The 13,474-nt window shown below is 39.2% G+C and overlaps 1 protein-coding gene across 3 annotated transcripts in view; it reads left to right on the top strand.

The window, feature by feature from the left end:
* PRKG1 (protein kinase cGMP-dependent 1) overlaps nt 1-13,261 on the top strand; it is a gene marked incomplete at its 5' end in the record, with an annotated part of 1,240,279 nt that extends 1,227,018 nt beyond the window's left edge. For all 3 annotated transcript variants that reach the window (XM_080822909.1, XM_080822908.1, XM_080822910.1), the window contains 4 exons: nt 6,044-6,166; nt 6,250-6,312; nt 7,588-7,654; nt 9,453-13,261. In XM_080822909.1, coding sequence (XP_080679035.1) covers nt 6,044-6,166; nt 6,250-6,312; nt 7,588-7,654; nt 9,453-9,551 — 352 coding nt within the window. In that variant the 3' untranslated portion in view covers nt 9,552-13,261. The remainder of the gene's footprint in view (nt 1-6,043; nt 6,167-6,249; nt 6,313-7,587; nt 7,655-9,452) is intronic.
* Nucleotides 13,262-13,474: the final 213 nt, after the last annotated feature.

Below are 13,474 nucleotides of genomic sequence, written 5' to 3'. Positions count from 1 at the left end.
ATGGTATAAATGCTCCAATCAAAGATGCAGAATGATGGGATGGCTAAAAAAAGAAAAAAAAAAGACCTACGCTCCTTGCAAGAGGCAAACTTCAGACTCAAGACACACTGAAAAAATGGAAAAAGATACTCCATGCAAAAGGAAGGCAAAGCAAATAAATGTTGCAGTAGGAGGACTTCTGGCAGACAAAATAGACTGAAAAAGACTGTAACAAAGACAAACAAGTCTTACACAGTAATAAAGGGATCGATCCAACAAGAGGACCTAACGGTTGTAAATATTGATCCACCCAACATGAGAGCACCTACATCTATCAAGCAAGTATGAACAGACATAAAGGGAGAAATGCACAGTCGTAAAATAACAGTAGGGGATATTTACACCCCACTTATATCAATGGACAGATCATCCAGGCAGAGAAATCAATAAGGAGACCGTGTCTTTGAAAGATGTAGGATTAGATGGACATAACATATATATAGACTATTCCAGCCCAAAGCAGCCAAATATACTCTTTCCCTGTGCACACGAGACATTTCCCAGGATCGAGCACAACTCAGGCCACAAAGCATGTTTTCCAAACACAATGATATGAAACTACAATTACAAGAAAAAACTGGGAAAAAAACAAAAACATGCAGAGGCTAAACAACATGCTATTAAACAACCACTGTGTCAATGAAGAAATCAAAAAGGAAATTGTGGAGCATAACAAATAATATAGAGGACAAGAGGAGATGGAGAGGGGAAGGGAGTTGAGGGAAATTGGAAGGGGAGGTGAACCATGAGAGACTACAGACTCTGAAAAACAACCTGAGGGTTTTGAAGGGGCGGGGGAGTGGGAGGTTGGGGGAACCAGGTGGTGGGTATTAGGGAGGGCACGGATTGCATGGAGCACTGGGTCTGGTGCAAAAACAATGAATACTGTTATGCTGAAAATAAATAAATAAAAAAGAAATTGTTAAAAATACATGGAAACAAACAAGCAACATATATGGAGACAAATGAAAATGCAACAATCCAAAATATTTGGGAGGCAGCAAAAGCAGTTCTAAGAAGGAAATTCATAGGGCACAGGATTACTTCAAGAAACAAGTAAATTCTCAATCTAACCTTACACCTAAAGAAACTAGAAAAAGAACAAGCAAAGGCCAAAGTTAGAAGGAAGGAAATAATAAAAAAATCAGGAAAAAAAGACCAAAGAAATAATAATACAGAAGATCAATGAAAAGAAGAATTGTTTTTTTTTGAAAAAATAAACCTCTAGCAAGACTCATGAAGAAAAAAAGAGGATCCCAAATCCAAATAATTAAAATCAGAAAGGAAAGGGAAGTAAAAAAATGACACTAATGGAATACAAATGTTGTAAAGCATGAATGCTATAAAAATTTAGATTGTCCACTTTGTTGGCATATAAAGAAATGGATAAATTTCTAGAAATATACAATCTTCCAAAACAAAATCAGGAAGAAATAGAAAATCTGAACAAACAAAAACAAATAACAAAATTAAATCAGTAAACAAAAAACCCCAACAAACAAAAGGCAGGGACCAGAAGTCTTCACAGGCGAAGTCTACCCAACATTAAAGAATGTTAAAGCTAATCTCCCCCAAACAATTACGAAAAAAATAGAAGGAAAGCTTCCAAGTGCATTCTATGAGACCAGCACTGTACTGACACCAAAACCAAAGACACTACCAAAAAAAAACTACAGGTCAATATCCCTGAAGAATATGGATGCAAACATTCTTGACAAAATATTAGCAAACCACATTCAACAATCCATTAAAAGGATCATTCACCACAATTAGGGGGAATTTATTCCAGGGTTCAATAGTCTCAAATTAATCATCATTATAAATCAGATGAACAAGAGAAAGGGCAAAACCCAAATGATCATCTCAGTGGATACATGAAAAGCTTTTGACAGAATTCAACATCTGTTTACAATAATACTGTCAAAGTGGGTTTAGATAGAACATGCTTTAACATAATAATGTCCCAATAGGATAGCTAAAAACCAAGATTTTTCTCTAAGATCCAGAAACAATACGTTTTCACCACTCTTATTCAACATAGTAATGGAAGTCATGGCTGAAGCAATCAGACAAAGAAAAGAAATAAAATGTATCCAGACTAGTAAGGAAGTAGCTCAACTGGCACTATTTGCAGATGACCTAATACTATACATAATACTATATACATAGAAAACTATAAAGACTCCATCAAAAAACTGTTATAAGTAACAAATGAATTCAGTAAAGTTGCAGAATACAAAATTAATATACAGAAATCTGTGGTGTTTCTAGACACTAACAACAAAGTGGCAGAAAGAGAAATTAAGACAGCCAATTCCATTTACAATTGCACCAAAAAGAATAAAATGACTAAAAATAAATTTAGCCAAGGAGGTGCTAGACCTGTTCTCTAAAAACTATTAAGTATTGATGAAAGAAGTAGAAAGATATTCTATGTTCATGGACTTTAAGAATTAATATTGTTAAAATGTCTATACTATCCAAAGCACTCTACGGATTCTGTGCAATCCCTGTCGAGATGCCAATAGCATGTTTCACAGAACGAGAACAAATAATACTAAACTCTGTATGGAACCACAAAAGACCTTGAACAGCCAAAGTGATCTTAAGAAAGAACAGAGCTGGAGGCATCACAATCCCAGATTTCAAGGTATACTACAAAACAATAGTAATCAAAACCATATGATACAGGTACAAAAACAGATACCAAGATCTTTGGAACAGAATAGAGAGCCCAGAAATAAACATTTTCTTTTATGGACAATTTATGTCCAAAAAAGGAGGCAAGAATATACAATAGGGTGCAAACAGTCTCTTCAACCAGTAGTTGGGAACACTGGACAGCTGTGTGGAAAAGAATGAAACTAGACCACTTCCTTACACCATCCACAAAAATAATCCCAAGATGGATAAAAGACCTAAATGTAAGACCTGAAACCATAAAACTCCTAGAATGTTTTTAAAAAAACATTATTGGCTATTTTTTTAAAAAAGATTTTATTTATTTCAGAGAAAAAGAATGAGCGGGGGCAGAGGTAGGAGAACTAGGCTCCCCCCTGAGCAGGGAGCTCGATTTAGGGCTCCATCCCACACCCCCACAATCATGGCCTGAGCCAAAGGCAGATACTCAACCAACTGAGCCTCCCAGACATGCCAGTAATCTTTTTGACATCCATGTTAGCAACATTTTTCTAGATATGTCTTTTAATGTAAGGGAAACAAAGCTAAAAATAAACTACACCAAAATTAAAAGCGTTTGCATAGCAAAGGAAACAACAAGACACAAAGGCAAGCTAGTGAATGGGAGAAGATATTTGCAATATATCCAATAATATGTCCAATTAGGGGTTAATATTCCAAAATATACAAAGAACTCCTACAACTCAATACTAAAGAAATAATTCAATTTAAAAATGAGCAGAGGACCTAAATAGTAACTCTTCCAAAGAAGACATCCAGATGGCCAACAGACACATGAAAAGATGCTCAAATACAAACCCAAATCACCATGAGATGTCACCTCCCACTTGTTAGAATGGTTAAATAGCAAATGGGGAGGCTGGAGGGCAAAAGGAACCCTCATACACTACTTGATGGGAATGCAAACTGGTGCAGCCACTGTGGGAAACAGTATGGACGTTCCTCAAAAAATTAAAAATAGGACTACCAAGCAATTCAATTCCATACTGGGTATTTCCCAAAGAAAAGGAAAACACTAATTCAAAAGAATATATGTACCCTTATGTGTACTGCAGCATTATTTACATTAGCCAAGTAAGGAAGGTAGCCTAAGTGTCCATCAATAGATAAAAGGATAAAGAAGATGAAATAGATACAAATACATACACACGGGACTATTACTCAGCCATAAAAAAGAATGAGATCTTGCCAGTTGCAACAATATGGGTGGACCTAGTGGGTATCATGCTATGTGAAATAGGGCAGGCAGACAAAGACAAATACCATCTGATTTCACTTCTCTGTGGAATCTAAAAAAGAAAGAAACTAGAAGAGCAGAAACAGACCCATAAATACAGAGAACAAACTGATGGTTGCCAGAAGGGCGAGGGGAGTGGGAGGTACAGGCCATGGAATGAGGAAGTCGGGATGGCAGGCACAGCACAGGGGATATAGTCAGTAGTACAGCGCTATGTGGGCACAGATGGCAGCGACACTCTCGGCGAGCACAGCGTAGCGCATGGATTGGTGGGATCGCTATGTTCTACACCTGAAACTAATCAACGCTGTGTGTCAGCTACACTTCAATAGGAAATTAATAATAATAGGAGATCAGTAAGAGTCATCTCCTGAGGCTCACCGCTGGCTACACGTGAATGTCTGCAATTCATCCAAAGGCAGTCATTGAGTATTTTCTGGAAAGGAGTAGGAACCTGTATGGTAGTGTTTAGGAATAAGCAGCCAGTCGTCCTGTGTAGGGCAAACTAGGAAAGGGACAGGCCAGCTGGATGGAAGGGCTTTCCAGTAATTCACATCTGGGAAGCTCAGAAGTTTGAACAGGTGAGAGGGCTGTGGGAAGAAAGGCTTGCTAAAGAGAAAGTGGTAGTGGAAAGGACAGCAGGACCTGCGACTTTAAACCTCGGGTCCCTTGTGGGGCTTCTGTGAAGGTATGAGGTGCCGAGCAGAGGGGTGTAGAGCAGAGGCTGCACTCCACAGATGCCACGGCCGCTCTCCTGCTAACATCACCAGGAACACCTGTGCTGGCGTCCTTCCTTGTTTGGAGCCTGCTCCTTCCAAGGAAATAATTTGAACTGCTCTTGGTGAATGTGATGGGCAAAAATAATCATCAATAGAGACATGAATCTGGTATTAGGAGAACAATTTCCAAAGCCATTATTTGTCTGGGTGTATTGTTTTGATGGAAGGAGGGGTCTTTTTCATTTCTGTGTTCCCTGAGCCTGGCACAAAGCTACCCTCCGTGGATAGATCTGGCTCGTGAGGCCTCCTAATAAGGATGCCTGGTGTCAGGTTATCCACTGAGGACTGATGACCGGGAGGAGAGGGTCGGAGGAGCATTCCCCTGCAGAAGGACTCGGTCAGCAGATCACTGATCACATGCTCTGCTGGGCATTCTCCTACACTCTGGGAACACTGCAGGGAACAAGACTGAGTCTGGAAAGAAGACAGATACAAAGCATAGCAAGTGGCATAAAGGGTGTGTCAGAGAGCATGGCAGGCCACAAGTTTAAGTCCAAGGGGTGCCTGTCTGGCTCTGTCAGTGCCTGGACTCTTGACCTCAGGGTTGTGAATTCAAGCCCCACGTTGGGTGCAGAGATTACATTAAAAAAATAAAATCTTTTTAAAAAATGCAACAACTGGGGCGCCTGGGTGGCTCAGTGGTTTAAGCCGCTGCCTTCGGCTCAGGTCATGATCTCAGGGTCCTGGGATCAAGCCCCGCATCAGGCTTTCTGCTCAGCGGGGAGCCTGCTTCCCTCTCTCACTCTCTCTGCCTGCCTCTCTGCCTACTTGTGATCTCTCTCTCTCTCTGTCAAATAAATAAATAAAATCTTTAAAAAAATGCAACAACTTAGTCTAATCCTTGAATTTAAACTTTATGTTGATTGACAGAGGTCATGGGATCAGTTCCGTGACCGGTCACGGTGTGCCGATCCTAGTGAGTGAGGGTAGTGTTGGCAGGAGATGGTGTCCTATCACGGATGTCCTCGGGGCATTCTAGTGATTTTGGACTTCATTTCAGGTGTAATCAAGGGCAGGGAAAGGGCTAGAAAGTGGAAGAAGCATCTTGAATGGCCAAGGACAGCAAGAGGGGTCCCGCACCTGCACCAAAAAGACAGCAGCCAAACTTGACCCAGGATGGATTTGCTAAGTGATTTCCTTGAAAAGGTTTCCATCCTGTTTTGCTATTAATCCAGCATCATTTCGTTACCACTACTCATAGTGATAAGAATAGATGTTCTGGAGTTATAGCAATTCAAGAGGTCTTGTTTAGAAAACCAAAGTGATTCTCTTTTCATTTCTCTCACAGCCCACCTTTCTCAGGCCCAGATCCTATGAAAACATATAACATCATACTGAGGGGGATTGACATGATAGAATTTCCAAAGAAGATTGCCAAAAATGCTGCTAATTTAATTAAAAAACTATGCAGGTAAGCATTTCAGCCCCATAGCTTTTGAAGGGATCCTAATTCGGAAGTGATTAGATTCCTTACAGTTCTTATTTTCTTTCCAGGGATAACCCATCAGAAAGATTAGGGAATTTGAAAAATGGCGTGAAAGACATTCAGAAGCACAAGTAAGTGTTCTTTCCTCGTCCCTTTCTGTGGAGGGTCCAGAAAGCAGGACAGGTACCCGCCCCCCCGCCCCAGGCTGGGTGATGGGTGCACTTAGCCTATGGAAACACCCAAGGGGACGTCAGACCAGTTAGTCATCTGACCCAAGGTCCTTCTGCTGTGTCTCGGGGACATCACAAGGATACACACGACCCCAAGCCATACTAAGCGACTGGTTCACTGAATTCAGTTTCTCCCAACTCACACTAATGGGCATTTTTCCTCTCTAGCTCAAAGAGGAAATGTGTACTTTTAATTCTGGGATTCTCCTCTCTACCAGGGTATCAAAAACAAAAGTCCTCTACCATATTATGCCTCATTTCCCAGACTAAAACTGGAATATATTTTTCCCCCCACTTCCTAAGTAGATGATAAAGAAAAAAGAAAAAAAAAGTACAGTGGTTTTTTTTAAACCACACCAACATCTTAAATATTAAAACTTACCTAGTTAATTGGATATTTGAATGCTAAACTAAGACCAAATTGTTTTTTTTTATGAGTCTGTTTTTGCAACCCTCACAAGAAATTCACATACCAGATGAACTTACGTATCAAAATATCTAAAACGCCTGCCAAGAATTTAGTGTAAGCATTTGCTACTTTAAAGACGGAACAGAACCAAAAACCTTAGCATTGTCTGGTCCGCATTTTCACAGGAAAAACTACACAAAATACCTTCAGTCTATTTTAATTAAATGTGTTGCAATTTCATTAGGAATTGTTATGACCCTAGTATTGCATATTTAATTTTCTACGAACATGCAAAAAAAGTGCCAAGTCAGAGTTAGGCCTAATACAGTATGTGGAAAGGTTAATTAACTGAGGCCACCCGCAGAATCAGTACAAAGCTAAAAGGATAATTTTCTATCCTGACTTTCCATGCCCTGGTTACATACAGCCTTAAAATCAAATGTCCTATAAAACTCAGGGCCAAAACAGACCATGACATTTGTTAAGTTATAATGATAATATAAGAATAAGGTCATACAGACATTCTGCCTGAAATGCTTGGAAAAGGAGTTATTTTCTAATTGGTGTTCAATATTTCAACAATTAACTTACTGTATGGAAGGCATATTTTAAAAACCCTGACCAGAAAAATTTCCAATTAAAGAGAACACATTCTTGTCACGTGGAAAATGTTTGCCTAGTTCCTTTCTATCACATATGTTGCAGTGAAGTTTTAGCTGAAGTAAAATGCCTTTAACTGGCTGCCTTTTCGTTTTTTCCTTTCCTAGATGGTTTGAGGGCTTTAACTGGGAAGGCTTAAGAAAAGGGACCTTGACACCGCCTATAATACCAAGTGTAAGTAGACGATCCAAATTATAGCTCTGCAATGCATGTACGGTGTTTATGTCAGTGTTAAAATTTTATCGTATGTTCAGATTAAATAAACTACAGGAGAAGTAGCATCTTAGAATAGTCGTACATAAAACCCAAGCCTAAATGCAGGTCATTTAGGGGATGGTCGTTTTATATATACTTTGCCATTATCTTTCTAAACTATTCATTCTAATTTCTTTTCTTTGTGACTAAAAATGGGCTTGCAGTACAGTAAGTGTTCAGTATCCACTGATGGAGACAAAAGAACATAATGGGTGTCCAGCAACCAGTTTCCTTTTTTTTTTTCCAGAATATCTGAACTTCATACATCATTGCCCAAGAATACATTGGGACTACTCATGCATTAGGACTACTCATGACTTATGACCAGTTCAGTGTATACAAGAGTCCATGTGGGTGAATTAGGGCAATGGGCTGTTATTTCATCTTTATGATCCCAGTTTATGCCCTACCCTGCTCTGTCCCCAAGAGCCTAACCCATAAAAGCCACTCAGAGCATTCCTGTGCACTCTGTTTTCAGCAGCTACCAATTCCTGGCCAGTATTGTTTATTCTGTGCTCCCAGCTCACTTCCAAGTACTCCCAGGCAATACTGTGTTCATCTACCCTTTCATGAGGCTCCGATAGAAAAGGATTCTCTTTCCTTAACTGTCTTTTCTGCACGTCAGGTGTTTTGTTAAATAGCAGCCCACTAAGGGTCATCAAGTATTTTTTAATAAAATAAATCTGTCCGATGAAATGTCCTGCGTCTTTACAGAGAGACAGGAGGTTGCTTTGCTGTCCTGAGCCATTCAGGTCTAGACTCCCTTTTTCTGGGGCTAACTCAAGACTGCTTTTTATACAGAAATGTTTTCCTTACTTTTAAGTTTTGTTTCTGTGATAACACAAGCAAAACAAATTCCATTACCATACCTCCCATGACAGATGCTAATGGCATACCTGAAGTTTTGGGGGTTTTTTGCTTTTTTTTTTTTTTAAGAACAAAAATAGAATAAGAAACTCGGAGGGTAAATAGTAAGCCTTACTGAACAGTATATATTTATGGAAATAACCATACATATTTCATTCACTATTAATATATACGTGGTTGCAAATATCCTAGAATATGAGGGAAACTAAAGCGTGGATTGCTTTTACTGATGTTCTCCAGAAGGGACTTTACCCAGTAATTTGCTTGAGTTTAGGAATGGCTTTTTAGTACCCTTGAATTACACAAAAGCCTTAAGATAGCCTACAGGGCTCTGCATGACCTGATTTCTCCTACTTCTCACTCAAGTACTCTCCTCTCCTGTACGACAGCCACGTTGGCCTTCTTTGATTACTTCACAGCATAAAGCCCTGTCTCTCACCTCAGGACCTTTGCATGGGCAAAAATCGAACCCAGTTCTTAGTTTTAAAATAAAATGTTTTCAAAGTGGCTTTCCATCATCCCTCTTATACTCATTTTTCTTCATAGCAGTAACCAAACTTTCTAATCAGCTGTAGATTCTTTGTTTTAATCTTACAGTGTACCCTTTAATCTTACAGTGTACGGTGTACCCTCTGCTAGAGTAGAAACTTCATGCCGATAAGAGCCATGTCTGTTTTTAGTCACCACTGCACACCCCCACCCAATGCAAAGCACAAAACCTATACCGAGTAGACGCTTAAAAAAAATAGCTGTTGATTGGGGAATGAAGAAAGAACGCTTTGTAAAACTCTGTTTGGAATTTGACTCCCCAATCCAGAAATCCTCTCCCTGTCCCTCCTCTCACCTGCAGGTGGCATCACCCACAGACACAAGCAATTTTGACAGTTTCCCTGAGGACAATGACGAACCGCCCCCTGATGACAACTCAGGATGGGACATAGACTTCTAATGTATTTCTCTTACCTGCTTCTGCCTTGCTGAAGTCAGCTTTTCCTGAGACACAGCTGCCAGCAAACCTGAGGGATGGAGAGAAGATTAGTGCTCGGGGTCACCATGATGCCTTTGATCGATGCTGCTCCGGTAACTACAGTGGCATTAGGACTTATTGCTTAGATGACAGTAGTGCTCTTTACATGTTTTCTGTTGGATCCTCAAAATAGCAGTTGACATGGTGGTCCTGAAGCAAAGCCTTTCACCCCAGTAACGAGATGTCTTCTAGTGTTGCGATGACCTTGCTTTGCTCTGACTATACTTTGAAAGACTGTCAGAAACACGTCAATCTAGTCAAAGAGTCTGGACCTTGCTAGAATTATCAGGAAGATCAGAAAATACTATAGTGGGTACAACAGATGACCGTGGTATACAATCAGGGCTCTTCCTTTCCTTCCGGGGAGGTCGGAGGATACATACACGCAAGCCGGTGTCTACACCGCACAGAAGAGGGCCACGCGTCTGTTGGTCACAGAGGTCATGTCAAACCAGTGCTAGAAGTTTCCTGATTTAATTTCCCAGCCGTGCTGATGACGAGACTGAATGTTACCTTTCCTTTCCGACAGATTTTAAAAATTGATACGATCAAAAGCACAACTGCTATAGATTCTGCTAAGGACTCTCATAGCAGGCATATATGCGTTTTCACAGAGGATTGAAAAAAAATGCATGATATTTGTTTCTTTTTTTGACTAATTGGCATGACAGAGTGGAAAAAAAAAAAACAACTCACAAACCATTTCATATCTTTTTAAAATACTGTGCTTCAAGATGGTCCTGGAAATAAACGACTAGCAGCCAACTGATTTTTATTTATTACCTAACATGCCCTCAGACTGAGGCTTAAAATATTCCCTTTTATAAAAAGAAACCCTCGGGGGGTGGGGGCAGGGTGGGGTGGAGAGGGACTAAGATCCATCCAAAAATAAAAATAAAAAACTATCTAGGTGCTATGTATATCTTTCATCTGTAAATGTCCGTGTCTGAGAAGACAACACAAATTCTAATCATCACCTGTGTAGCCAGAGACCCAAGCATTCTTCACTACGTTTACCAACCAAACTCCCATCAGATTTCATTTACACAACATGGCCTAGGGTTGAGGGGGAAAGGGGATTAAAACCCATTCAACTGGCTTCTTGTCTTAGTCCTGAACCAAAAAGAGGAAGAGGAGGAAAGCACAAAAATCCCTGAGATTCACCATATGGGAAAGCTTGCTTCTGCGAGGTCAGGGAATGGGACCAGACCTAGCCAGGTGTTGATGACTTTTTGGTGGATAAGCCGGTGTGAGTTCATGCACGTGTGAGAGTAGGAAGGGAGTTGAGAAGAAAACAGGACCCTGCTTTCTCAAACAGAAGCTTTAGCTAAGTAGGACAGAAATATTGCAACCCTAAAATGCACTTGAAAATACAAAACTTACCTGCTTTTTTTCATGAGGGGTAAAGAAACAGCAGTTGAAACTAAGTCCTCTGTTGGCAGGCGAGTTGACTACAATTAGCTATCCTAGGTAGTGGACCGTTCTGGAAGCTTTTCCTGGACAAGTGGCGTTCTACCTGAGGAAACAAAAGCGTACTCTTATGAGCGCTCATCCTGATTTGGAACAGCGTGTGAATTTGGTGTATTAAATTGAAGGTTGTTTTCTTCCAGTATAAGGTGTTTTTTTAAGTCAATGAAACATAAGCATTTCTGCAAAAAAAAAGTCCACACAGGTCATTATACCATATCCAGGAAGGCATATATTACGATTTCTGTTCGAATTTTTCATACCAAGACTACTTTAGAATATGGTATCAAAACATAATCTAACATTTGGGGAGTAAAAATACTAAGAGCATACTATATACCATCAGAATAGAGTTACATGAAAAGTTTGATCCCAAGATGTTACTGTTAAATTCTTGTGTTAGTGTTTTCCCTTCCTTACAAATAATTGCTTAAGATCCACTTATTCCCCAAGATACCCACGTTCTCCAACAGATTTCAGAATATAAAAGTAAACCTACCAACCTAAAATCCAGCTATGAATGCTATTTCAGAAATTTTATACTGCTTTTATCTGGGCTTTTAAAAGTATATCATCATGGTCACTGTTCAGTGATTTTTGTGGAAAGAGGTTTAGGCACACTAAAGTTTTGCTAGAATGCTATGTGGTCATTAAGAGAATCTGCTTCCGCAATTTTTCAAATGCCCCAGCAGCACCAGAGCCTAGCACTTGCTGTGGTTCAAGTCTAAGACAACACTGTGTCCAAGTTGTCTGAGGAATGAAGAGGTCGCATCCAGCTCAATGGAACCGTCAGTTTTCCCACCTGCTAGCACAGCTTCGTTACATTTCACCGGTGGTATTGCATTAGGAGGTCTACAGCAATCACTAACCAAAAAAAGGTGAACTACATCTTCCACAAACTGCTAAGAGAAAACAGTCCTCTAATCTTCAGCATTGAAATTTAAGGATTTAAATCTTGTCTTAATGAAGACACTAGGGCTAAAATTCACGGTCAGCTTTGGAAGGCGCATCTCACTTTATTTCTGAACTGTTCACGCCCCTCTCTTTTCTTACACTAAGGAACATCTGGATAAGTTAGAATAGTGCCAACTTGTCTGATTTGCTAACTGACTTTCTCGTTAATACTTTGAGTATGGGAAATAAGTGCTTTCTGTGCCTCTTGATACACAGGAAAACTGAAAACTACCAAGGAAAGGAACATCATGACATCTGAGTTAAATTGAACACGTTAGAGAAAATGATTTCTGGAAATTTGCTATAAATGATCTTTATGTTCGTATCTTCTTTGTTACTCACATATAAATCAGATCCACGTGGCATTGAAAACAAATTTCTTTTGATTACATTCTTTATGAGTCACATTTTTTTACTTAAAATTATGGGATATGCATGTGAATCACACATGTGTAATATATAAATTCAGCTACTGAATTTTTCTCATTTCATTTCTACATGATGGAACTGATGGTAAAGAAAATTTTAAAGAAGTCAGCTACCATACTGAAAATAAGGATATTAGAACTGATTTCATACGGTAGAGGTGATCTGTGCATTATCCATAATGATGTTTTCTTTCACAATAGGACCACAGACAAATATTTATGTAAATAGATATTTTTGTGTGATATTTTGTGGTACATATAACTTTTTTTAGTGTTTCACAGCATTATTATTTCATTTCCTTTGTATTGAATAATGTTTTTAGGTCCAAGTAGACTTGAATTAATGTCATAATTGTCAGTATTATTGAAAATTATGTCAACTGTACGGTTTCATCTGTTCCATAGTTTAGAACATGACCTGGCTATCTGGCATTGTTGCAAGTGCCTTAAATTCATGGCATCCTATTAAAAAACAAATTTGGTGTTATGCTGCATGACAAAGACAAATACACCTCAAAATGTTGTCCTTTCTTAGCTTGCTGCGTTTTACAGTTCTTTCTGCTAACAATTTATAAGCCTTTATTATATAATATTGATGAATTACAGAAATGATGAAGTTGTTCTCTTATTTCTGTTACACGTACCAGAGCTGTGTATCTGTTACTGAGATACAGCGTCATTTCTGTGAAATGTATAAATGTATGTGCAGGTCAAATTAATATATGACATACTATCAGTCTGTATACAGGTATTCCTGTTTTGCTAAGCTGTGCAGATTCAGTTAAAAACAAAACAAAACAAAAAAACCACTTAGTGCAGTCAAGTTCTAACGTCTCATTTTATAGCCTCCATTACTAACTATCCAAATCAAAAGAAAAATTGGGAAGTGACTGCTAACCACGCCTCGTTATGAAACCAATGATGAACACGTACCTTGGTGCACTCCTCAACAAAACAGGATGCTTTCTGAGTTCTTGTATATGCAAATCATTTATG

This window comes from Martes martes (assembly GCF_963455335.1).
Source record: "Martes martes genome assembly, chromosome: 14".
NCBI lineage: Eukaryota > Metazoa > Chordata > Mammalia > Carnivora > Mustelidae > Martes > Martes martes.
Note: the sequence above shows the minus strand (reverse complement) of the source record. Positions and strands in the feature narration are given on the sequence as shown.